The sequence below is a fragment of the Kryptolebias marmoratus genome, linkage group LG3 (assembly GCF_001649575.2).
Source record: "Kryptolebias marmoratus isolate JLee-2015 linkage group LG3, ASM164957v2, whole genome shotgun sequence".
Classification (NCBI taxonomy): domain Eukaryota; kingdom Metazoa; phylum Chordata; class Actinopteri; order Cyprinodontiformes; family Rivulidae; genus Kryptolebias; species Kryptolebias marmoratus.
In genome coordinates, this window is record NC_051432.1 from 1,037,026 (window position 1) to 1,062,323 (window position 25,298).

General features: G+C 37.8%; 1 protein-coding gene across 1 annotated transcript in view; it reads right to left on the minus strand.

Moving 5' to 3' along the window:
- LOC108247446 (slit homolog 1 protein) overlaps nt 1-25,298 on the minus strand; it is a 137,265-nt gene that overhangs the window by 40,353 nt on the left and 71,614 nt on the right. The window contains exons 11-26 of the mRNA XM_037974921.1: nt 21,971-22,042; nt 21,531-21,602; nt 19,636-19,779; nt 19,374-19,537; nt 18,091-18,114; nt 17,831-17,975; nt 15,801-15,875; nt 15,493-15,636; nt 11,406-11,549; nt 11,163-11,329; nt 10,935-11,073; nt 9,989-10,057; nt 7,596-7,667; nt 4,052-4,123; nt 3,198-3,269; nt 1,613-1,776 (exon numbers count right to left, since the gene is read on the minus strand). Of these exons, the coding sequence (XP_037830849.1) occupies nt 1,613-1,776; nt 3,198-3,269; nt 4,052-4,123; nt 7,596-7,667; nt 9,989-10,057; nt 10,935-11,073; nt 11,163-11,329; nt 11,406-11,549; nt 15,493-15,636; nt 15,801-15,875; nt 17,831-17,975; nt 18,091-18,114; nt 19,374-19,537; nt 19,636-19,779; nt 21,531-21,602; nt 21,971-22,042 (1,739 nt within the window). The remainder of the gene's footprint in view (nt 1-1,612; nt 1,777-3,197; nt 3,270-4,051; nt 4,124-7,595; nt 7,668-9,988; nt 10,058-10,934; nt 11,074-11,162; nt 11,330-11,405; nt 11,550-15,492; nt 15,637-15,800; nt 15,876-17,830; nt 17,976-18,090; nt 18,115-19,373; nt 19,538-19,635; nt 19,780-21,530; nt 21,603-21,970; nt 22,043-25,298) is intronic.

A 25,298-nucleotide genomic window follows, 5' to 3' on the forward strand; every position in this document is an offset into this window, starting at 1 on the left:
TAATAAAAAAATGATTTGATTGGTTTGCTGTAAACTTTAAAAAAAATTATATACACAGTACATACCTATTGAATATTTCAGCCAATGACACACAGAAAATAAACATTATTTCAATAAAAGTAATCCAGTGTCCGAAAGAGAGTAAGACCAAGTGTAAACTTGTGTTAAGCCCTGTCCATTTAAATATCTATAATTAAATAGTTTTATGATTGTTTGTGTGTATATATATATATATATATATAGGGGGGTATGGATCCACCTAAATGTATGATTTTCTTTTCTTCATATCAATGTTTTTTGAACATCATCAGTATTGAATGATTTTTTAAAGTGGAAAAAGGTTGGCCATTTTTGTAATTCTACTGTAAGTTTATTTCATAGTTTAATTTCACAAACAGAAGCGTAAAATGTTTTTTATTGCTGTTTGTTGCTTAGACTATTTAAAGTTAAACATTCCTCTGAAATAATAACTCTTCTCTATCAGAAACCACTTTTTGAATGTTTCCTGGCAGCAGGTTGTTTTTCTTTTTTTCATTATTTGTACAGTTTAATATTTGACAAAATCCATAAATTTTAATGTGTGAAAATAAAAATCAAACAGTGTGTTTCAGAAAGCCAACCTAATTAATGATTCTTGCTGCTTCTTTCTGAGAGGCTGTAATGAACCTCTGACGTTCTGACCCACACCTCTACACAGTTACTGAAATACCAAAAAATAAATGATCAATGAAACAGGAGAAGGGATTTCTGATTTTAAAAACAACTTCTGCTCAGTACTGAGATGTTTCCTGATATTTTTAGATCGGACATTTCTTATGTCAGGTTTCCAGCAGAGTTTGTCATTAATTGACACTCCAAGAATTTTATTGTGATGTACTTTTTCTATTTCAACATTATTTATCAATATTTGAAATGTAGTGTTTGTTTTATTATTACCAAATAAGAAAGTTAGTTCCACTTGCATTTAAAGCTAATTTGTTTCTATCAAACTGTCTTCTAAGATTGTTTATTTCTTGACTGATGAATCTCTAAAAGCTGCTGCTAAATGTCTCCCTCACTAAACATATTTGTGCCATCTGCAAATAAAATGAGCATGAAGAGAAGAAATGTTTTACAGATTTCATTTATGTCCAGGATGAATAGTTTGGGTCCCAGTACTGACCCCTGGGGGACACAAGTAAAAACACTCAGGTCTACGATCTCCTGTCTTCCCAGATTGTTGCCTGTTACTCCGATAACTCCTGACCCAGTGCAGTACCTCCTCTTTATTTCCATATCCTTCTAATTTCTGAAGTAGTATTTTATGATTAATTGTGTCAAAAGCCTTTATTTCAATTGCACATTTTTTATGATTACTAGAATATGAGAACTGTTCAATCATTTTTATCAATGCCATCAATGTTGATCAGTTTGATCTAAAGACATACTGACTGTCTGCTAATAGTTTTTGTTTTGAAATGAATTTATCCAATTTGACAACAATGATCAAATTACCATGATCAAATCTTATTCATGATATGTTCAGAGTAAACCATGAAACTAAAAGCTCCCGTTTAATGTGCAGTGTGTAGGTGTGTGTTTTTCATGACAGAGCAGCTTCCCGTCTGCTTACCCAGACACTGGAAGTTGTCAGCAGGCGTGGTGAGCAGCAGCTTGCCCTGCATGCCGCGGGGGCCGGCGCAGCGGGCGATACCAGGCTCCTTATAGCCGCTCTTCACCCAGTCTGACAGCCAGAGCAGACGGCAGTCACAGTACAGAGGGTTGGCTCCAATCGCTCTGCAGAAATAAACAGCGCAAGTGTCAGCTCTACGACAGAGGCACAGGACTGATAAATTCCACTCGAATACAAGTGTATATGTGGTGATATTAAAAGAGACAAAATGATGTAAGTGAATGTTTTTATCCAGTCCCTGTAAAACAAATGTTTGCAAAATCTTTACAATAATGACACGCAACCAAAGAAGAAAAACTGGAAGAAAGAAACAGAAAAAAAGGGGAGGGCAATGGTGGACTAATAGAGGAAGTTGCAGAATATTCAGAGGATTAAAAAGATTAAAAAGAGATTAAAAAGAGTTCTTTTTATGCTTTGATGTATTTCCTGTGCCACATGGTGGCACTCTTACACCCCACTTATTGTACAGTATTACACATGCTGACACAAAGCTGAAAAGCTTGAAAATGTCTTATCTACTGATTCAACAATTAAGATTATCATCTGAAAAAAAAAAGTGGTAACAGATGTGACGCTGTTCAAAAAAAGGACTCATATTTTAATAAAGAGAAGATGTTCACTTCTCCTCTTTAAATTAACATCATCCATAGAAATAAACTAGTGAGAAGAAAAACTCCTGTAAAAAAACCCCGTCACATATCACCATCTAAGTAATGGATTCAGGGAGGCGAATAACAAGAGCACAGCAGTTTTATTAAAAAAATATATTTTAAGTGTTCTTTTTTATATTTTCATAATTTATTGGAACTGAATAAACTTTTGCTTAGACAACAACTCAGTTGATTTTCTTTTATTCTAATCAAAAGCTAATATTGATCACTGTGTTTGAGTCTTCTCAATGTAGTTACAACACCTACATCATTTCTAATTGTGCTAGGGGGTTAGAAGTCGGAATCTATCATACCTGTACATATGTCCAAACACATTAATTAGGTCCAAATAAATGGGAAGAAGTTGATTGTTGTATGAACTACATGCAATTTTAACTTTAAGACTTGGCCACAAGACATTCTGAACTCTGCAACTCTGTATCCCTAAAGATAGTGATGTTCTGAATTCAAAACAAAGAAGACACAGTGTGGCATACACCTATTCATCATGAGACAAAATTAAAAACAACTCCTTCCCATCCTTTTCCTACACTCACTTTTCTTTCTTCTCCTATCTTGCTTGTCTCCATTTATCTTTGACTTTTTTTCTCTGGATTTTCTTCTTCCACACCTACTGTAGATCCTCAGATGGACTCATCTGGGTTATGCTCGACTGAAAATGATAATTCTGTATCTGCATTCAAATACACACAGACACTACTCAGACTTGAAACTATTTATTCCCCAAAAGAATTTATCTTAGTGGAACTGCAAAGATATGAAAATGTACCGCTAGCCAAACACACAAGCACTCCTATTCACTGCACCTTGTATGTACAGCAGATGTGTGTATAATATATGCAGAGACTACTTACAGGTGAGAAAGGGAGGCCACGTCGCTGAAGATTCCCTGCTGCAGCTCAGAGATGTCGTTGCCATGGAGAGAGCTGAAAGAGGTCAGAAAAAGTTACAAGTTACATTCAAACTGAAGACGCACTAATCACAATGAGCCTCACTCAGCTCAAAAACACAGAAACAAACCAACAGTCTCATATTTCTTGAAGGAATGTATCTCAAATGCCACCTTCCGTCCCATAGCTTTAAACTAAAATCATCTTAAGATAAAAAATGATGGCAGTCAAAACTTTGGGAATGACTTTATGCATAGTCTCATGTGATATTGCAAGATTAGTTAGCAGTCAGAGTATGTGCTGTTAATAGACCATCAACTACTAAATAAAGACAAAAAAAGTAAAATTGACAGAGGTTTGTGTTGGCTAAAGTCAATTAGCAATCTTGACTTGGATTAATTCCAAAAGTTAATGGCTTGTAGAAGCAATAAGCTACAAAAAATGACTATTTTAATCAAAAATATGGTACTCAGAGTATGGTTTGGGGATGACTCTCAGCTGATACAACAGAAAGGTTTAGCTCAGTGTAGGCATTTTTTGTGTTTACTAAGGTTAATCAGTTTAGCAACCATCTTGAATTGGGTGACTCCAAAAGTTAATTTGTTGTAAATGTACTTTTAGTTATCACTTTCTGCATTTTTCATTAAAATCTGTCCACTGGTTTATGATATTTTTTACATAACATAACAGACAAACAAACACACACACACAGGAAAAAACTATCATCACCCTTTTGGCTTTGGTTTGGCCGGTCAAACGAATAGGTTGATATTTAGGTGTTCGTTTGTGTGTGTGGATGTGTGTGTGTGTATGCTTACAGCAGTCTCAGAGAATGCAGGCCAGCCAGTGCCAGAGGAGGGATACATCGTAATGAGTTGTAACTGAGAATTCTGCAAAAAAGAAAGACAACACTGCATAAAACACTCAAACTGCTGTAAAATCCTATTTAAAGAATCAGAACCAGGGATAAAGTCATGCAGTAAATAAAGTTTAAACAGCTTTAAGTCTGAGTTTTAGGACGAGATCTAATCCATTAATTTATATTCATCCATTTCTGAAGTTAGCTAGAAACCTCAGTAGAATAACATGTCAATTTACACCATGTAATTTTTTATTTATTCAAAACTAAGCACTAAAATCTGTAAGTGCATTAACTAAAAAAGTGTCTACCATTATAGAGTGGAGCAACATCACATCACTTCCTTCTTTTTTAAAGGGTCACGCCCCCTTTTGGGGGAAAGCAAACAGTATAAACTGGCTGTTGACAAACTGGACATTTTTGCAATGTTGGGCCAAGGTTTTACTTTTTGTTTTCACCCAAAAAGGGAGGGAGTACTGCACACCACACCATTGCTCTATTCAGTTCAACAACTTGCAGAATCATCTTTAGCAGCAATAACTTGAACTGTCTTCTGTTTGACCTATAAGTGTAATCTTGGTCCACTTTTCTTTACAACATTGCTTTAGTTCACTGATGTTTGAGGGCATAAAACAATATATCACTCAGATTGAGGTTTTCAGTGTGACTGCTCCTTTTGACCTTTGGCAGTCATGCCAAACACTTTTGTATGCTCGATATATTTCAGAACATGTCATGTTCTGGGAAGACTGGCAGCTGTTGGGAATGTTTTCCACATGTGAGCCAAAGTTTTGCATTTAGGCAAGCTAAATATTCTGTACTTCTCATCTCTTTTCCAAAGAGAAGAGTCCACATTCTCAAATTGTGCTTCTATAATTAACCAGGAATAAAAGGAGGAAAATAAAGCATTTAAAAAACTCATATCTTTATAACAAGATGAAATCTAAACACTATAATGATACTTTGGGTGTCGTAGCAGAGGTTTCCTTTGAATATGCAAAGTCATTGAACATTTTTTGTTGCTTTTGTCTTCATCTATACAGCAGAACAGCCCTAAGAGCTGTAATGAATCATGGTGTATGAGCAGCAGGTCTGTCCAGAGGCTACATGCTTCAACATCTACTGTCAGCCAATGAAAACATGCATCTTCACATGATCACTGAGAATATATGCAATGACAACATCTGCTGGTCACAATCTCTAATTCAGACAACAAATCCATAAAATATATTAAAACAGCAGTGTGTATGTTTTCCTTTTAATTAAATAAAATTGTCATTTGAACATGAATTGTCAAGACTGAACATGGGGAACCCAATATGCAGACTCATGGCTTAGAAAACTTTAAACTAATTTATTAACAAAAGAAAACGAGAAAGTAAAAAGCTAACATGGCAGCAAAAACAAGATCACAAAAACTTACTAACAGATGGCAGGAGAGACAACAGACGGAATTACATGGCTGAGGGCAGGTGAAAAGTGACACAGGAAACACATGAGAAAACTGAAACAAAACAGAATCGCCAAGACAACCAGGACACCAGAGTGAAAAGAGACACAGAAAACAAAACTACACAAGAACTTAACTGAACACAAAATAAACAAGAAATAGAACAGAATTACAGAAACACAACACAATGAAAATGTGCAAAATGCAAAATAAACTCAAAAATACTCAAATTCATAACAATAAATCTTTTGATGTTCTTTTTTTTAGTTAGAAAAAAAAATCCTGAATAAGGATTTTAAGTTTTACACATTTTTCAAATCATCTTTCATGATTTATTTTAGGGCAGCAAAATAAAAATAAAAATATTTTTATTTTTGATGTTTTATTATTATTATTATTATTATTGATTTTTGTAATATCAAGTAGCCCTAATGTAAATTTTGAATTTAAATGTTTAAACTGACTTGGCCCGTGGGCCCCATTGACATAGATTTGAATACAGAACCTCGTAGATTCAGCTACAGCTTTCAAATCTCAAAACCCGAGTGTCAAAATGGCTGTGCAGATACTCCACCTTTGATTGGGTTGATCTATGTTCTCTCCAGAGCCAATAATACAGACTGAGCATCATGTCATGTGAAAGAACAAACATGTTCTCCTCTGTAAACAGATCAGGCCTATCTGCTCTGAAGCTGATGCTACAGGAGTAGAACTAATGAAACCTCTCTCACTGCAATAGCTTCAAGAAGTCCATGGGTAAACATTACAACCTATCAGTGTGCATGTTTGAGAGTAAAAGTGCAAGAAACTTGTTTGTGGGCTTTTTTCCAACTGAAAGAGCAAAATCTGTAGAAAAGAGAAAATATATCTGCAACAAGGTGGTGGAGTTGATCATTTTTCAGATCAAGGCATCTAATGAAGCGACAGAGAAATAAGATACGTTTCTTGAAGAAGGAGATGTTGATCTTGACAGGTAAGTGGAAACCTTTTTATACAGCTACTGTTTGTTTAAACAATGTTTTAAATGTTACTTTTGAAAAATAAGAAATTAAATGAATTTTCTATCTATCGTCTTTCTTTATGTGTGTGGGGGTGCTTTCTCACTCGCTGTGTGTCAGGGGAAGAAAATTCAATGTTTGTGTTGAGTTGATATATTAAGCACATATGAAGCATTTCTTAGATTTATGCATTACTCACTGTATTTTAATCATGTTGACAGTGAATCTGGATATAGAACATGATTCTTCCAGGTATCACCTTTCATTAGAGCACTCACTGCTGATTGAATGTTGAAGCATTCAGGAGTTACAGCCTGTTCAGGTGTTATCCAAAGTGTTTATTTGGAGACACCAAATGAATATTTCGGATAATGCCTGGGCAGACCATTAGAAAAAAAAATGCCCATAATAGTCATTTTTTGTGGTATTATTATCAAATTTTTACGTCTACTTTTGCTTAAATTTAAAGCCATAAAATCAAATTTACAGGCACTGCCAAGTTGGATTTCTCGAGATGATGTCTGTGCAGGAGTGATGTGGAGCTATACATTCACACACAATCATGGTGATTTTAGACATAAAATTACTAATAAAAACTAAACATATTTTTAAAAATTAATATTTGAACATACAGCTGCAAGGTAAGAATCCCACAAACCAACAAAAATCAACACCTGGAAAAATTATCTGAGGTGTATTTTACTTTTTTCATCATGCTTTTGTCTCATTTGCTTATGTGGATTTAAACTTGCATAGCACTCAGCCTCCAGGTGGCGCTTGTTTTGTTTCAGCTCCAACTTCCACGTTCTGTTCTTGTGTCTAGTTTTAAAATATCTCACTGTGGTTTGTCCCTATAATAATAAAAGTTAAACTAAACTAATCAAGATTTTTGCCAAAAATGATAAAAACTTAATCAGACATCAGGAATGGTTTATAACAAACTACCATTTGTGGAAAGTAGAAAGAAAAATGCCCTAAGATTGTGTGATGTGTGTGTGGGTGGTTGTGCGTGTGTGCATGTGCTTGAGTGTGCGTGTGTCTGCTTGTGTACTCACAGTGTGGTTAGTTGGCTCATGTTTGAGAAGGAGTCATTGGACAGCGATCTGATTTTATTGTTGCTCAGATCTCTGCAGAGACAAGAGTCAGTTCTAATCAATACACATACAAACAAAACGCACTGCAGAAATCCGCTGAGAACATGTAGTACAATACACACATTCACAGAACATAAACAAGAACACACACTGTTCACAGATCCCTTTCCAACTCTCCCTTTTCCCTCTGAAACACAAACTCTCCCTGATCAAATTCTGTTGACACTTGATCTGATCTTATGAATAGGTTTACAGAAAGTTAATGTTAATCTCAATAAAAAGGCTCAGACATTAAGTCAATCTACAGTCTACAGCACCCTCTGCTGGGTAGTTTTAAAAGTATTTTTAAAAACGTCAACAACTCTTGCTGTTATTTATTTATTTTTTTTCAGAGATGGGTCAAGTCACTAATCCATCACTGGGCCACACAGAGACAAACAAGACAGAGATGCTCTCACACCTGGTGACAATTACCAATGTCACCAGGTTACCAAAAAGGAACCAATGAACCTTACAAGCTTGTTTTTGTTTAAATCAACCCAAAGATTCTAAGTTGTACTGAGGTCTGGGGTTTGACTGGTCCATTCCAGCACTTTTAACTGGTTCTCCTTAAACTAGTGGAGTGTTGCTTCAGCAGAGTGTTTTGGTTCATTGCCCTGCTGGAAGGTGAACCTCTGACCCAGTCTCTAATCTCTGGAAGACTCCAACAAGATTTTCCTCTGTATTTTGCTCCATCCATCTTTCCTTCCACTCTGACCAGTTTCCCAGTCTCTGATGAAAACCATACCCACAGCATACCCATCACCATGCTTCACTGTGGGGATGGTGTTCTCAGCCTGATGAGAGGTGGTAGATTTACTTCATGATGATGAACTTGATGGCCTAAAATTTCACTTTATTTTCATATGATCACTGCATCTGCTTCCATATGCTCAGGTAGTCTCTAATATGCTTTTTGGCAACTTCTGAATGATCTGCCTTATTTTTTGTCTAATGAATATTTTTTCCTGCCACTCTTTTATGAAGCCAGCTTTGTGCAATTGTCCTTTTGACATAAGAATTGCAGCCCCATCAGGGTTATCTTTGGTCTCCTGTGTGGAGAGTTCTTTGGTCTTCATGATGTCTCTTGCTTAGTTGTACTACTTACTACTTAGAGGTGTTGATTCTGGGTTCTATGAAAGCGAGTATAAATATATATATATATATATATATATATATATATATATATATATATATATTAACACATATGTACAACATATATATATTGAGATAAATTAACACTTAGATCTCTCACAGGTGGAATTTTTGCCTAAATATTTGGTTTCTGAAGGAAAAGTTTGGGGCTTCAAAGCAAAGGGGCTGAATTAAGTTTTATTTCTTTTGAACAATTTAAAAATGTTTTATTTTCCTATTTAATATCATTTGTCTGGAGTATTTTGTATACATCTAATTTTTATATAATTGAACAGAAACTCTATTTGAGTTCTAGGTTGTAAGGCAGCAAAACAGAAAGAATGCCAAGGGGGTGAATACCTTTGCAGTCCATTGAAGTTGTAAGCAAGATGTTAGATCAAATTTAAATTTGAAATACTAAATAGAAAATGCAATGAAAGTGAATGTTTCTTAAATGTATAAGTTACACACTGACTGGTAGCAGCATTGTATCTTCAGATTTGTTTCCAGGCATCATCTGCAACAATTATTGTTTTTTATGGGGATTTAACCTACAGTCTCATCTGATATGGTTAATGGCCTGCACTTGTATAGCACTTTATCAAGTTCGAGGACTCCAAACCGCTTCACACTACAATCAGTCATTCACCAATTCATCCACACATTCACACACTGATGGTAGTAAGATACATTGTAGCCACAGCTGCCCTGGGGCAGACTGACAAAAGTGAGGCTGCCATACAATCGGTGCCCCCGGGCCCTCTGACCAGAGGGCCCGGGGGCACCTGTAGGCAAAGCAAGTGAAGTCTTGCCCAAGGACACAACAGCTAGAATAGACTGAGCAATGCTCGAAACTGCAACCCACCGTCCCCAAAAAAGCAGTAAAACAAACTGTCATGTGGCTCGTGACTGACAGGATGATTTCACTGTTGTTCAGTTCGGTTGTTTTTATGTTTTCAATCATTGCCCTGTGTCATTTTCTCTAAACCTCCAAAATTATGTAAAAACATGCTCTACTGATGTCAACATTGTTGCATGTTATCATAATTTTTTCATTAATCAAACTGGAGGATTCAGGAAGTGGAAGTGACCTAAAGCGTGAACCGGATGATTTGTCACGCTCTTTAGAGTCTAACTGTGTTAGTGGAGTGAAATCAGATCTTTGATTGGGTGTTTCTTACACAAGCTGCAGGTATTTGAAGGAGGCTAACTCTTTGGGAACACTGGTGAACTGGTTACCATCCAAATACCTGAGGAGAGAAAACACATTTACTGAACATCTGTTCTATTAAGGACGAAGATAAGTCTTTAATTGCCTGACTGAGATGTATCTCTACAAGCTCTTTACATTTTTTATTTGTGCCAACTGAATCAGTTACATTTCTGTTTATGAAAACCTTGATTCAAACAGATTGCCTGTTAAAGCAGAGAAATAATGACAGAAATGGTAAACAAAAAAATAGAACTTTTCAATCAGAGAATAGAAACACTGCTGAAAGATGCATTACTGTTAAAATTGCTACACAACCTATTTCAGCTGCACTGGTTGTATAAAATACATTATTTTACAGTATTGTATTAATATTTCAGTACAGAGTTTCATTCTTTAGTCTGCTGTTCAAGTAAAACAGATTCTCAATGTTGCAAACAAACATATAGCTGCTCTCAGCAGCATAGCTATCCAGTTGGTATGTTTTTGCTTTACCTTCTGAAATCCCTTCACATTTCTTGAATAATTTAAAGATATTTTGCACATTAAGGGGAGAAATACGCACATCCCTTCATTCTTAGTATCATTTTGTTACAAGTTAAACAGTACACATTCGCTGGCAATTTGGAAGTACCCTCTTCATTGATGCTCCTGAAAATTTCAGCCTTTACTGGAGGCTCTTTTTGAAATAAATTCTGATTACAATCACTTGATAAAAACAAGTGTTTCTTAGTTCAAGTCTTGTTAATAGATCTAAACTTGTATTTATTTATTGTCATTGTTGCTCTCTTAAAATCCAAAAAAACATTGTACTATGAGAAATAAATTTATGAGACTAAACAATCTTTTTTTTCTTTCTTAGTCACCTCATTTGCTTGGGTTGTAAAAGTTTTTCTTTGGTTGGGTTTTTAACTCACAGCTCAGTGACGTTGCGTGGCAGTCCTCTGGGTAGAGCCTGCAGGTGTTTGTTGCTGCAGCGGACCACTGTGTCCATACAGTTACACTGAGTGGGACACTGAGGCCCCGGGGCACAGCTGCTGTCATCCAGCACAGTGCCTGAAAGGTCACACACTTTGGTTTGAACATTTTTCATCATTGAATGTTGTTAACTTTATTTCAGCACATTCTGAATGTGGACATCATACCATCCTCGCAGCGAAAATCAGGCACAGCTACGTCCTGCAGAGGAATCTCTCGGAGAAAGGCAGGGCTCTGACAGCGAGGATTTCCAGTCACAATACGGCGGCTCCTCAGCCACGCTCCAAACCAGGACAGGCGGCAGTCACAGTTGAAGGGATTGGCCAAGAGGTTTCTGATCCAATATATATATATATTATAATATGTAAAAATAAACAGAACAAGTGAATGTGTACGTGTGTGTCACTAACAATGTGGACAGGTTGGGCAGCATGTCGAAGGCTCCCGGCAGGATGGTGCTCAGCTGGTTGTCATAGAGGGAGAGCAGCCTGACATTGGTCAGTCCTGTGAAGCTGCCATTATGGATACAACTGATCCTGTTGTTCCTCAGCATCCTACGCACAAACACACACACAAATACACAAACATTACACCAATTCATTAGCAATACATAATAAAGCCCAGCACTAACACGGTACTGGGTAAGTAGAGGTTGCATACCCTGTAATTACAGAGTAATAACTCACTTCATAAAAGCCTGGTCCTTGTAGCTACTGTGTACATACCAGCCGGAACGTACCAGGTGGGTACTCAGTAAGTACGATGTAGATACATACCAGGCTGTATTATGTATTGCTACACACAGATTTTTTTGAAAAATTAGAAGCATCGTACCAATAAAAGAAGCTAATTGGCTGAAATTGCAGCAATTAGCTTCTTTTTAAAATAAAAAAAACAAAACTGTATGAAATGGGCCATTTTAGAAATTTGTTTCTGGTTAAGTGAATAAATGCAAACCTAAAGTGCAACTAACCGAGAGTGTAATTCACATATAATATACAATGGATTTTACAGATTAATATGAAATCTGTGCTGTGAACCTTTGGACTTGAAAACTTTCATCAAAGGAGGGATATCTGCTTGTTTTGTTGAAGAGTCCCCACAAAAATAAAGATAATACATATACACATATATCAGATCTTCTGTAAAATAATCCTACTGATGGCTAAAACTTCTGATACTGTTTGATGCACATAAAAAACTACAGTTGCTAAGGACCGAGTCCCCATGAGCTTCCATCAAAAATGTTAGTCAGTTGACTACAAGTTACATATTCTTCCACTTTTGGTTTACTTGCAAGTTACACTTCAAACTTAAAACTTATTCATAAAATATGATCAAATCCAGTGGAGGCTGGTGGTGATATATGTAGGGTAGGCTAACAGATATATAATAAAACGCAGCAGTTTGGATTCCAACAACGGAAGCATCCAATTTGAAATAAAGAAAACCTGCTATAAATTGACATTGTCCTTTTTCAGTACAAAGACAACCTTAAAACAAACCTACACAAAAAATCAAGCTTACACAGAGCCTCTGCTGGCTGAAAGCAGGCTGCACAATCGATCTGCACATGGATTCTGCTCCTTCCCATTTACTGACCAAAAATCCACCTCATTTATGTTAATTTTGCTCGCCATATTAACTACGTCAGTCTCTACCAAACCACGCCCACATACACTCGCGCTTGAGGCAGGTTATTGTACGCCCACCCTCATTGGCTAAAACCTGAGACCTTGGGCTGACCCTGGGTTGAACTAAATTAGCCCAAATGAGTAGCAAATGGAGGGGCAGGACAAGACGGCTGCCAATCATTCTGTACCATAAAATCACATTCAATGAATGGGGATGATAAAAGTTAGTCCTTTGAAAAGACACTGGGGTTTTCTTGAGACTGTTTGGCACCAGTTTTGTTGTAAATTTCACAAAATGTGATAAAATATTTTTAATTTGTGTTTATTATGCATTTAACATTTTTAATGTAAACACCAGGGAGGGCTTAGCCCTACTAGCCCACTTATACCAGCCGTCCCTGATAAAATTGGATTTTCTTAATGCTTTACAATGAACAAAGAGGGTGGCCACAGACAGGGATGTGCGGTCAGGGGAGGCAGGTGTGGCAGAGCCTCACCTGTTATCATGACAAGAAAAAAGATAAAATGATAACATAAAATGAATATTAATATTTGTCCACTGATCATTATGTATGACTAATTTCGAACATTTTTATAGTCAACATCGCTGAAATTGCATAGTTCCTGTTGAAATACAAGGGTGAAACGCGAGGTGCGGCAGCAACGAGCCAAGCCTCACCTCTGATTGCGCAATCCATCACAAACTGGGTTGATACATGCAATTGGCCCGTGCCTGTTGCCGTATCGCTGCATGTCGCCATTATAATGTTTGCATATACGTTTATATACCCTGATTTTCCACAGTCTGGCTAGTGTCTTTAATCATTTACCTTTAATGTTTGTTAGTGGCATATTTAGTTTTGCTGAGGGGACATAAAACCGTAGTGAAAAGGCAGAGGGCGAGGCAGGGCAGTACTCTGCCGCACTGAAGGGGGGCGTACGTGAGCCAACGGGTGCTTGTTGCTGCTGTCCTTTTACGCAGAGGCAAGTGAGAATCATGTGCACTGCCATGCGTGAGAGAGAGACAGAGGGACAGTGTATGATATTGAGATTGATGAGATATTAAATAACCAGTAGCCAATTAAATAAGCTACCCTTTTGGGTATATATATTGGTAAATCTGACTCTAAAGGAGTCAGTGCCTCACCAACCATGAACCTCACCGCATGTCACTGGCCACAGACATGTTTTGTTGGTAAGTTTACTTTGAAAGGTACTTAAGTGGAAAATGAACAGACGTAAATCAACTTGTTTGTACCCTTTCATTAAAGTAAAAAAAAAAACACCCACAAAGGTCACTGAAAGAACATGAAACTGATAAAAGTAATAAAAAGAAGAAGAAATACTAAAAAACCATCAATGAATATCAGTCATTGCTTTTGAATTTTGTTTTAACAGAATTATTTTAAAAAACAAACTAATAAAACTGGCCTTGATAAAAAAGATGGTACCCCTAAAATAGATTGACACAGGGACATGTTAAACTAAGGTGTGTCCTGTAATTTCATCCCAGATGTCTTCAGTCCTGTAATCAGTCACTCTGCCTGTTTAAAAGGTGAAAAGTAGTCACTGTGCTGTTTAGTATCATGGTGTGTAACACTGAACAGGGAGCACAGAAAGCTGAGGACAGAGCTGCCCCAGGAGCTTATAAAGAAAATTATTGACATGTTAAAGGTAAAGACCATAAGACCATCTCCAAGCAGCTTGATGTTCCTATGACTACAGCTGCACAGATTATTCAGAAGTTTAAGGTGCACAGGACTGGAGACAATCTACCTGGATGTAGATACAGAAGGAAAACCAATGAGAAAAAATTGAAGAGACATAACACAAACGGTAACCAAAGAGCTCAGAACAATGAGATTAGACGTGAACTACAAGGTCAAGGTTTATCAGTGTCAGATCCCACCATCAGCCTGTTTGAGCCTAATGTGGATTAAATGGAAAACAGTGGAGGACACCAAATCATAAAAAAGTGAGTGTTGAATTTGCCAAAATACATATTGAGAATCTACAAAGCTTCAGGGAGAATGTTCTTTGGACAGATAAGACAAAACTGGAGCTTTTAGACAAGTCCCTTCAGCTCTGTTCATAGAGCCAAAAATGAAACATAGAAAGAAAAGAGCCCTGTAGCCACAGTAAAACACAGAGGAGCCTCGGTTCTATTCTGGGCCTGACTTGCTGCATCTGTTCAGGGTTCAATGAAATCTCAAGACTATCAAGACATTTTGGAGCAAAAAGTGCTGTTTGGTTTTAGAGAGCTTGGTCTCAGGCGCAGGTCATGGGTCCTCCAACAGATAATGATCCAAAACACGCAGATAAAAACACCTAAGAATGGCTCAGAACCAAACATGGGACCATTCTGAAGTGACCTTCTGAGCCCTGATCTAAATCCTGTTCAACATCTGTGGAAGGAGCTAAAACATGAAGTCTGGAGAAAGAACCCTTGAAATCTGAGACAGATGGAGCAGTTTGTTCAGGAGGAGTGGGACAAAACATCTGTGGACAGGTGCAGAAGTCTCAGAGAGAGTTAAAAAAATCAACTGATCACAGTGATTGACTCGAAAGGTTGGGCAACAAAATATGTAGTTAAGGGTACCATCTTTTAAGTCACTATCATTTTCATTAGTTTGTTTTTTTTAATAATTCTGTTTAACTAAAACTTAAAAGCAATGTCTGATTTTCATTAGTTGCTTTTTAGTCATTCTTTTTTACATTTGTCAGTTTCAAGTTATTTCAGTGACATTTGTGGGATTTCTTTCTTTAATAAAAGGGGAAAAACATTTTTCTGAGTCTGCATCTTTAAAAATAAAATTTGCTGTTATTAATTCTAAGTATAATGTGTGTACTTAGTCAAACTCACAGCATGCGCAGGCCCTCCATGCCTTTAAATATGCTTCCCCTCACAGACTCCAGGTGGTTGGCTGTGAGGTGAAGCTCCACCACAGAGGAGGCTCCTTCAAATGCACTATCCTCAATCTCTGAGATCTTGTTGTTGCTCAGGTTACTGAAAATAAAAAGCAAAAGACACTCAACTAAATTTCTCTTTCTAATAAATCAGTTTTCAGATTTATGTCAATGAACAGTTCAACTGAGCATGCTAACTTAGGTAACACTAAACTAAACCAGCTCAGTTGAAACAAACTGTCTTGGTGTGAGAGTGTAACCTACATTTTCTTAAGTTGTGACAAGCCCTTGAAAGCTCCAGTGGCCTCCAGCATGGAAAGGTCATTGTTGTTGAGACGCCTGAGACATGAGAATAAAGAAAAACAAAAGCATTACAAACAAAAAATATACTGAAGTGTGAGTTTTGTTCAGCAGCTTTATTCATCTGTGCAACATGGAGCTATCCGAGATATGGAAGTATTTTAAAATAGATCATGAGAGTGGTTCTGATCTACTTGCAATATATGGAAGTTGGGCATTTTTCGAAGTGACCCATTTAATTAAAACATTTAAAATCCTAACTCTTGACCAAGTACATCAATTTCAGCCAGTTAACTCTTTAAATAACACAGGTAAGCCACATACATTAGAAAAAACTCCAAAGAGACAAATTTCCCAGGGACAGCAATAAGACAAAAAGGATTAGAAAACTGAGGACTGGAAATATTGCTCTGGACCAACCCATGGCTATGGTAAAGGAGACAGGAGCAACCTCTCTACATGAAGGGAGTGGAAAACAGGCTCCTGATGTCATGAGAAGGGGGGGCGGAGGCGAACCCAGAACACAGACTCTACTTAAGCAAAGAAACTAATTTATTAACTTAAATGAAAAACCAAAAACAAATGGCTGACGTGGCAGAAAAACAAACTCTAATAAAAATCCAAAATGGCAAGGCAAGACAAGGCAAGGCAAGGCAACAAAGAACCAGGGACAAACAACGAACCGGCAGGGAAGTGGAGAAAATGACCAGGTTTTAAAGCAGAGGATAATGAGGTAAGTGGGCACAGGTGAGTGATAAAGATAGTGGACAGGTGGAGATGGGCATGGCAGATAAACAGAAGCAGACTGAGGGCAAGAAGAGAATGATGACAAGACACAACAATAATATGACAAAACCAGAACACATAACAAAATAAACCAAGAATAAAAACAAAACCCAAATCCTTACACCTGAACCTCTTTGAGGGAACAACACCAAAACACTTGTTCTGATATGTGGATGATCAGTGGGTCAAAATCCAAGCTAAGGAAGTAGAAGCATTCACAAGACACATCATCTCTGTTGACACCCACATCAAGAGAAAGGATGTGAACAACAAGAAGCTGCGTTTGTGGACGGTTTGGTTCACATGGAAAGAGAGGACAGCCTCAACACTGAGGTCTACAGGAAACCAACCCACACAGATCAGTACCTTCTGTTTGACTCTCACCACCTACTGGAATACAAACTTTCTGTCATCAGAACTCTACACAGTTTAGCCAAACAAAGACAAAAGGGAAGAAAAAGGAACAGAGACACATTAAAAAAGGCTCAACACAGGAGAGCCAGCTCATCAGGACAAGACTCAGCTATTCACCTACTAAAAAGAAGATTGTCCAAATGTACCCTGGCTGGTTTACGGTCTTCATTAGTTAACAAAGACCGTAAACCAGCGAAGGTACAAAACATCATTTGGACAAGCTTCCTTTTTGTTAAAACATCTTCACATTTGCAATAAAACTGCTAACTAATGTTAGTGTTTTTTTCTATAAAGTGAAATAAAGACAAATGTATGATCACTGCTGTAGGCAGGTATACAGCTATAACTGAGCAATATTCTACCTCCTAAAATGTGTTTTTTTTCCCTGTCCTTATGTAATAATTGTATGTGTTTGCATGTGTCTCAAATGTCTACTTTTATTATTGATTTATTTTTGTATTGATATTTTTTAAGATTTTTTTTTTTTTTTCATTTAAAAAGCTGGATCTCGAACTAGGTTTGCAAATTAGCCTCAGGCTAGAAGGCACCAAGCAATGAAGGAAATGTTTCAACATGCAACATTAATGTGTGTGTGTGTGCACTATTCTTGATTTAACTCCATTTAAAACAAAAATCATCAATTTAAATTAATAATTAAAATTTAAAATGAATAAAAAAATATCTGCTTGAGTTATGTGTTGACATAAATGTTGATAATGATTGGGTTGAATTGATATGTGACTGTGTTATGTGTGTGTGTATTGTACAGATGCGTATGTTGATGTGTATCTCACAGTTCTTCAGTGTAGGGAGGCAGGTGTTCAGGGAACTTGGTGAGGCGCAGGTTAGAGCAGTCGACCACGTTGGCCTCACAGCGACATTTAGCAGGACACACCGGCTTACTGTTGCACTCGTAGCTTAGATGTCTGTCTTCAGAGCCTGCACACAAGGGATTAAATTCAAATGATAATTACTGAAACTGTAGAATTCATTTTTCTCTTGTAGATGTGAATGTGCTTGGGAAACTAGAGCTACCATAGAAATAAACACACACCTGGGATGTGATACTGCTCCTTGGCTGTCAGGAAAAGCAAGCAGAAGCACAACTGTCAGTAAAAACACATGATGTTTTCAAAAAGTGATCAGTGACACAGCTACCCACATACACACACTCACTCTCAAACACTTAAAACCAGCTCCAGAACACATACAGCAGAAGAAAGGTATGAAATGATCCATGTCTGTGTTTTTCTGTCTCCTGGAAGCAATGTGTCGGCGTGTGTGAAGCTTTCCAGGCCTGGCAGCTGACAAGAGCAGCATGGAGCCGTTTGTGTGGAGATCTGAGCGTCTGCCGTGTTTCACTGGCTTCCTTCTCTGGCTTCACACATAACAGACTCAATGTGGGACAGGAGCTTTTAGTTACATGTAACCAGCCAATATTTGTGCAATTAACTTGCTTGCTTGTTAACCTGTCACTCTCAGACCCAATCGCACACTGTTTTAGACTCTCTCAAACCTTCAGTCCCAAGTAAGGTCACTCTAAATACTGCAGAAAAAGTAAAGAAATATTTTTCTTACTCACAGGTGTTTGAACTTTAATATATTTAAGTTTCATCTGCTCAGTACCTCTACTTCTTGCAGCTTCACTGTTCCAACTGTCTCTCTCTCATCACACATATGGATTCTGACTTGCTTCAATTGATTTTTATTCCTTTTTTCTCCAGAGTAAACTTCTACCTCCCCAGACTCTCTTTCACCCTCTCTCAATAGCTCACGCTGCAACGTTGTTTTGGCAACATCAAGAGTTTGATCAATAATTACAAAACAGAAAAACTGTGACAGCTGTTATACTTTGTTTTATAATTAAAAACAATGTGGATATAGAGAACACCTTCGATAACATAGCAGTATTTGGACTACAGAAAAAAGACGTGCAAGTTACAGAAAAATCTCATTGAAATATTTAAGAATTTGGCAACAACAACAACAACAAAAAAAATTCTAGAAAAAAAAAAGACGAGAATCAATTCTGGGACATTGTTTGAGCTTACCCAAAAGCTAAAGCTTTCCAAGACTCTCAAAAAACAAAAAAAAAAGGAACAGTATTATTACCTTTTACACTGTTTGATACAATTACTGCTTGCTTATGAGTTTTGAAGATAAACACTGGCAGCCTAATAAAATGTGACCATTTTCATCCTATGGAATTCATTTGGATTTGTTACATAGGAGTTTTAAAATAAGTGGTGTGTGTTAGTCATGCCTGCCGACACCTCAGTGGCTTTAGGTTTAGACTTAGATTCTACACATATATAAAAACAAGTTTCAGTGACTGACCGGAGCATCTGAACTTGTTACTCTTGATCTGTGCGATGCGTTTGTTGGCGAGGCGGCGAGGACTGGCACATCGTGCTCCACTCGTCTCTATGGGGTTTGAACGCAGGAAGTCTGACAGCCACTTTACATTACAGTCACAAACAAAGGGGTTCTGGGCCAGGTGGCTGGGGAAAAATTGAATCAGGGGCGGATAAGTCAGGTAAGATAGAATGAAAAGAAACAGAAACGACTTAAAACAGGACTTGTATGTTTATTTTCTCACAGTGTCTGGATGCTGTGCAGAGAGCTGAAGGTGCCTTTAGCCAGACTCTGGATCTTGTTGTCATAGAGTGAAAGGAGGGCCAGGTTCTCCAAGTCTTTAAATACTGTGGCACGGATACAATGGATCTTATTTGCATTCAGCAACCTGCAGGATGTTAGAAGACCAATATTAGTAAGGAGCTACATGACTAACCACTGTCCAAAAGCCCCATTCAGAATTTAATTTTTTTGTGGTTCAGAGACAGTATCACAATCACAAGTACTGGCTTAAAATAAGAATATGAAGTCTGAAAATTAATAGTACAATATTCTGATTAAAAAAATCAATAAAACTAGATAAAGACTACATCATCAAAAGTCTCTTAAAAAGTAGTGTCAACAGATATCCAAAAAAGTTCTTTCATCACAACTTTTGTGTTTCTTCTGCCTGAAGTTTCTGATACATCACTTTTAGTTGACTCAGTAAAAACCCCAAATGTAAAAATTATTGCAAGTTTAACTAGACAATTTTTGAAGAACTTTTAAAGGGTGCCAATGCAGATACTGCCTGAAATCTCTAAATACATCAGCTTTCTTTTCTAAAGCTCACTATTCATTCAGGATTTATTAATCTAACTTGACAAAATGTTTTGATGTAGAAAATGTATAAAACGTGTAAAAAGAACCAAGATCAGAAAAAAAAAGTTAAAGCTGCCACCAGTGGACACCTGTATCAAAGGGGGCAAAGCACTTCCTGGTAGAGGAGACAAAGAGGAAATGGAAAATAAAAGAGTGAAGTGAATGGAATTTTTCTGCCATTTTTACTGTTAGTAGATAGCAAGTTGCTATGATATATTGAACTTCTGCTGGAGTCATTTTGACTCTCATGACAATAATGTTCCATTTTACTGCAAGCCTTAGGGCTACACCCACTGCCTTTGCTTGGCAACCATATTGTGGCAATACAAACTGTTCACACTTCAATAATTAATTTCCTTTTTTATAATTTATTTTAAATTTGCCCTCCAATCCTCATTCATTTTAGAACTTATTTTAAATGAACTTGTAATCAAAAATAGGTTCAAAATGCACTGTTGCTTCCATATAATGTTTTAATTTTTTTTGCATGGAATAGTACATTGTGTTATTCCGCCATGACATTAGTTATTATCATTATTTTTTTAAGGCTTTCTTGCAAATATTTAAGGTAAAAATATTGTAGTGTGTTAGGTCTCTTCTTATTTGTAAATGTTGCAAGCTGTTGGATGGTAATATTTTTTATATTTAAATTAAAAATATGAGCTTATAATTATTTAAAATGTAAAATTAACACACCTAAAATAATAAAAATTGTGGATCCTGACCAAAATTTCACCAGTCAAAATGTTTTTTTCATCATCATTGAGGCTGAATCAACTGGGAGTTCTAGAGGGTATTGCAATTTCAGCAGTTCTAGTGTTAAACTGTGGTTATGTCAAAACTGTTCAAGAAATCAAAATTATAGTTCAGTCATGGAAAGTCCAACTTTCTGTGATCTATTTAAACTTTGAATTATGTTTTTACTGTGAAGTATGTGTGAGCTACAGAGCTCCAAAGAGGACTGGCTTTTCTCACTGACTCACCCAACATCCCATTTTTGTATGCTAACATTTTTTTGGATTTTATTTTTTATTTAGATTTCTTTGACAAATTTTGTCGATGCTGTGCAATGTACTTCAACCAAAAGTCACAGCACACTATTCCTGACCAATCTTCATTTTTGTTTGACTTTTTCTAAATCTGTGGGAGGAGAAACAAATAAAATATTGTGACAGAAACAGAAGAAAAATGAGTAAATACTAAAAAAAGGGTTCTTCAGCGATTATGCTTTGGCACTCTTCTTAATTTTAGTGTTCACCCAATTAAGGCTGGACTCACAACAACTCCAGAGAGACCAGGCCATCAAAAACTCCACTTGGCAGCTCAGTGATCTTATTCCCATACAGAACCCTGCAGACAAGAAAGAGCAAATTCACCCAGGTTGTTTCTGTCATTGTTCAGTTTGTCTTTTTTCTTTCAACTCTGCACACATTTCCACATAAGCATACAGTATATTCAATCACAAGCAATAAAGAAGATTGAACACAGATTCATATCACTGTTCAGACACAAACCATAACCCTCTGCAGTTCAGACGGCTGAGATTGTTTGAGCATGCTGATAATTCATATCAGTTCTTTCACAGTCAGCAGGCACCACATTTCAATTATTGATACAAACAGGCACACAGGCACATACAATGAGAAGATGCAAAATAATGGACAGGAAAAAAAAAAGAAATATGTCAGGACATGTTGATGGAAGCACTCAGTACTCACAGTGAGTTCAGGGCTCGGAGGCCATGGAACGCATCAGGAGCAATTTCAGATATCTGGTTGTTACTCAGGTCTCTGTAACAACAAGAATGAAGGCCAGAAAAGGTTTTACCAAGTTTTTCAACCACTGCTGATGTGAAAATGTGTTTATTCACTTTTAAACATTATTTCACAGCAACTGTGCATCAAGTTTCTTTGCATGAGCTGTATATTCAGGGAGTTTTGTGATCAGCCAGGGGGCCTGGAATACTGATCAGATTTAAAGGAATGATGGATGGTGCTAAATACAAGTACATTCTCAAAGAAAAGCTGTTTCAGTCTTTTAGAAAACTCAGAATAAGACATAGATTTATGTTTTAGCATAAAGCTTTAAAAACACTTAAAAAGTTATTTAGGATTTGTGTTGCAACCCAAAGATAGCAGCAAACTAACAGTTTGAAGGAGCTGGAGTAGTTCTGCTTTAAGGAATAAGGAAATATCCCAGAAATCAGATATATCAGTCTCAAAAAGAAAAAACTGACTTTCTTACTCTACAAGCAACATGCACATCAATACACATACACTGTCAAGAGTCTGTCCTTGCACATATTGCTACTATACAAGCCTAAAGAGAGTGAAAAGAGCTGGACTGCACCAGGGTCTGACATGAACCACACCTACTGGTTAAAGAAACTGACTGCTCTCCATGAATGCCTAACAACACAAAGAAATGAGCTGTAAATAGAAGGGACACACCCAGAGAGGTTGACCTGGACAGTCATGAAGGACCAACAAAAAGGGCTAATCCCGTACAACTACCAGCCAGTAACCTGTCTCTGTACAACATGGAAGTTCTTGTGAGGCATCACGGGGGCTAAGGACAACAGGACACTAAGAGCCTTCATTGAGAACTCAATGGAAATGTGAAAGACAACTCTAGAGGACAATTCAAAGCCAATTGCACAAGTCAGAATCAAGTGTGGCTTATACCAAGGTAAAGCTCTGTCATGATTCTAGCACTACATAGGCCTGAACCCCCTTAGCCAGATCATCACAAAGAGTAAATGGTAAATGGCCTGCACTTGTACAGCACTTCATCTAGTCCAAGGACCACAAAGCACTTCACACTACAATCATTCACACATTCCTACACTGATGGCGGTAAACTACATTGTAGCCACAGCTGCCCTGGGGCGGGCTGACAGAAGTGAGGCTGCCATCACACTGGCACCTACGAACCCTCTGACCACCACCAGTAGGCAAGGCAGATGAAGTGTCTTGCCCAAGGGCACAACAGCTGAGACTAATGGAGTAGGGGCTCGAACCGGCAACCCTCCAGATACAGGACGAACCCTTACGTCCTGAGCTACTGCTGTCCCTAGTTGCTATGGATACCAGTTCCAAAGGGGAACAGTCATCAGTCACCTCCTTGACAAGGATGACATCAAGATGTATGCCAAATATGAGAGACATCGACTCACCAGGATATACAGCAAGAACACTGGAATGTTATTCAGACTGGATAAATGTGGTTGAATGGTATCCAAAACAGACAATGTGATCACAACTGAAAGGGCTGAATTACCTGAATGTAACATTCCAGGACAACTTATACCTTGGAATCTCACAGGCAAATGGAAACAATGATGAGGCCGCAAGGAAGTCAGCCACAACCAAGTACCTACAGAGAGTAAGACAGGTTCTGAAGAGCCAGCAGAATGATAAGAACGAAGTTCAAGTCATCAATGCGGTGCCAGTCATCAGATACCCTGCTGGTATAATAGCCTGGAACCGAAAGGGGAAGATTTAAGGCACTGACATCAAGACATGAAAGCTCCTCACAATCCATGGAGGGTTTCAGTATAAATCCACCACCCTGAGACTGTACACTAGTGCCCCTTTTCCACCAGCTCTAAAGGTCCCGGCTCCACTCTACTCGGCTTGCTTTATACGCGTTTCCACCGGCATTTTTTTCAAGGCCGGTCCCTGCTTTTTCGGTCCCTGCTTTGGAGTAGGGCTAGCGGGCTGGCCTTGCTTTCGTGGGTGACGCAAGCTGAGCTCCTGTTCACTCATTGGTCATGGGTGTGGTCAGATTGAAGCGTAAGAAGAGTGAAGAAAACAACGATAGACAATTTTGGAACGGTAGCGAAGTAATAGGACTATAAACAACAGCGTTAGCTTACGCTGCAACATTTATGCCGTCTATCCCCCAGCTGAAGGCGCTGTAAAGCCTGAAATCTCTGGCGGATAACAGCTGTCCTACTCTGTGCAGCAATCGCGGCATCCAGAGTATTTCTTCCACTGCGCCTCTCTTCCTGAAGTCTCAGAAGAATCCCCATAAGTTTAAAAAACAGCAACAACATTGTCCATAGCTCTTCTGTTGTCTCCACAAATGACGCCAAGTTTCGGTAGCGGACACTCCCCCCTGTGTAAAATCCTACCAGTGGCTAGAAAGGGCTGGACTGAAGGACAGTACAGAGGCACTAATCATGGCAGCACAAGAGCATCATATCAGGCAGGACCCAAGTTGCAGGCTGTGTAAAGATGCCACTGAGACAGTCCAGCACATAATAGCAGGATGTAAGATGCAGGCAGGCAAAGCATACATGGAACACCATAACCAAGTGGCTGGAATAGTGTACAGAAACATCTGCACAGAGTATGGACTGGAAGTCCTACAGTCAAAGTGGGAGACTCCACCTAAGGTGGTGGAGAATGGCAGGGATAAGATCAGTGGCGTCGGATTATTTTCTAGGTGGGGGGGCCACCGGAGTGTTTCGTCACCTTATTAATTTTACATGCATCGAATCATCGTCTAACATCAACAAAAATTGAATAATGAAACGCTTTTTCAGCTATGACTTTTTGTTCCAATATTTTATTATGAATAATGATTATTAGTTAAACCAACCAACAGCTTTATAAATGACCACAATAAAAGTAAACACAGGTAAATAACATGCGCATGGGCAGAGATGGAAGAATCCAACATCTGAGCAACAGGAATATACAAACGCTTGTGCGGCGGAACTAATTAAGAGCATTTGGTATTAAAACAGCATAAACTTTGTCAGACTTGGAACATATAACCAAACATTATATTAGTAAAAAGATTTCTTCCGAGGCTATTTATAAGTATGTCGCTCATTGTAAACTATTTACATCCTAATGACACTAATAACGACTAATGATAACAATAAGTTTCAGAGCTCAGTATTTTCCAAAGTATGCCTCCCTTCGCTGACTCGCGAAGCAGAAGCTGCGGCAGACTTTGCTGAGGTCCATGTTATCAGTCAAGTCTTTGTGTATATGCAGAAACAGAAGGTGATTGAGCCGCTGTTCTGTCATTGTT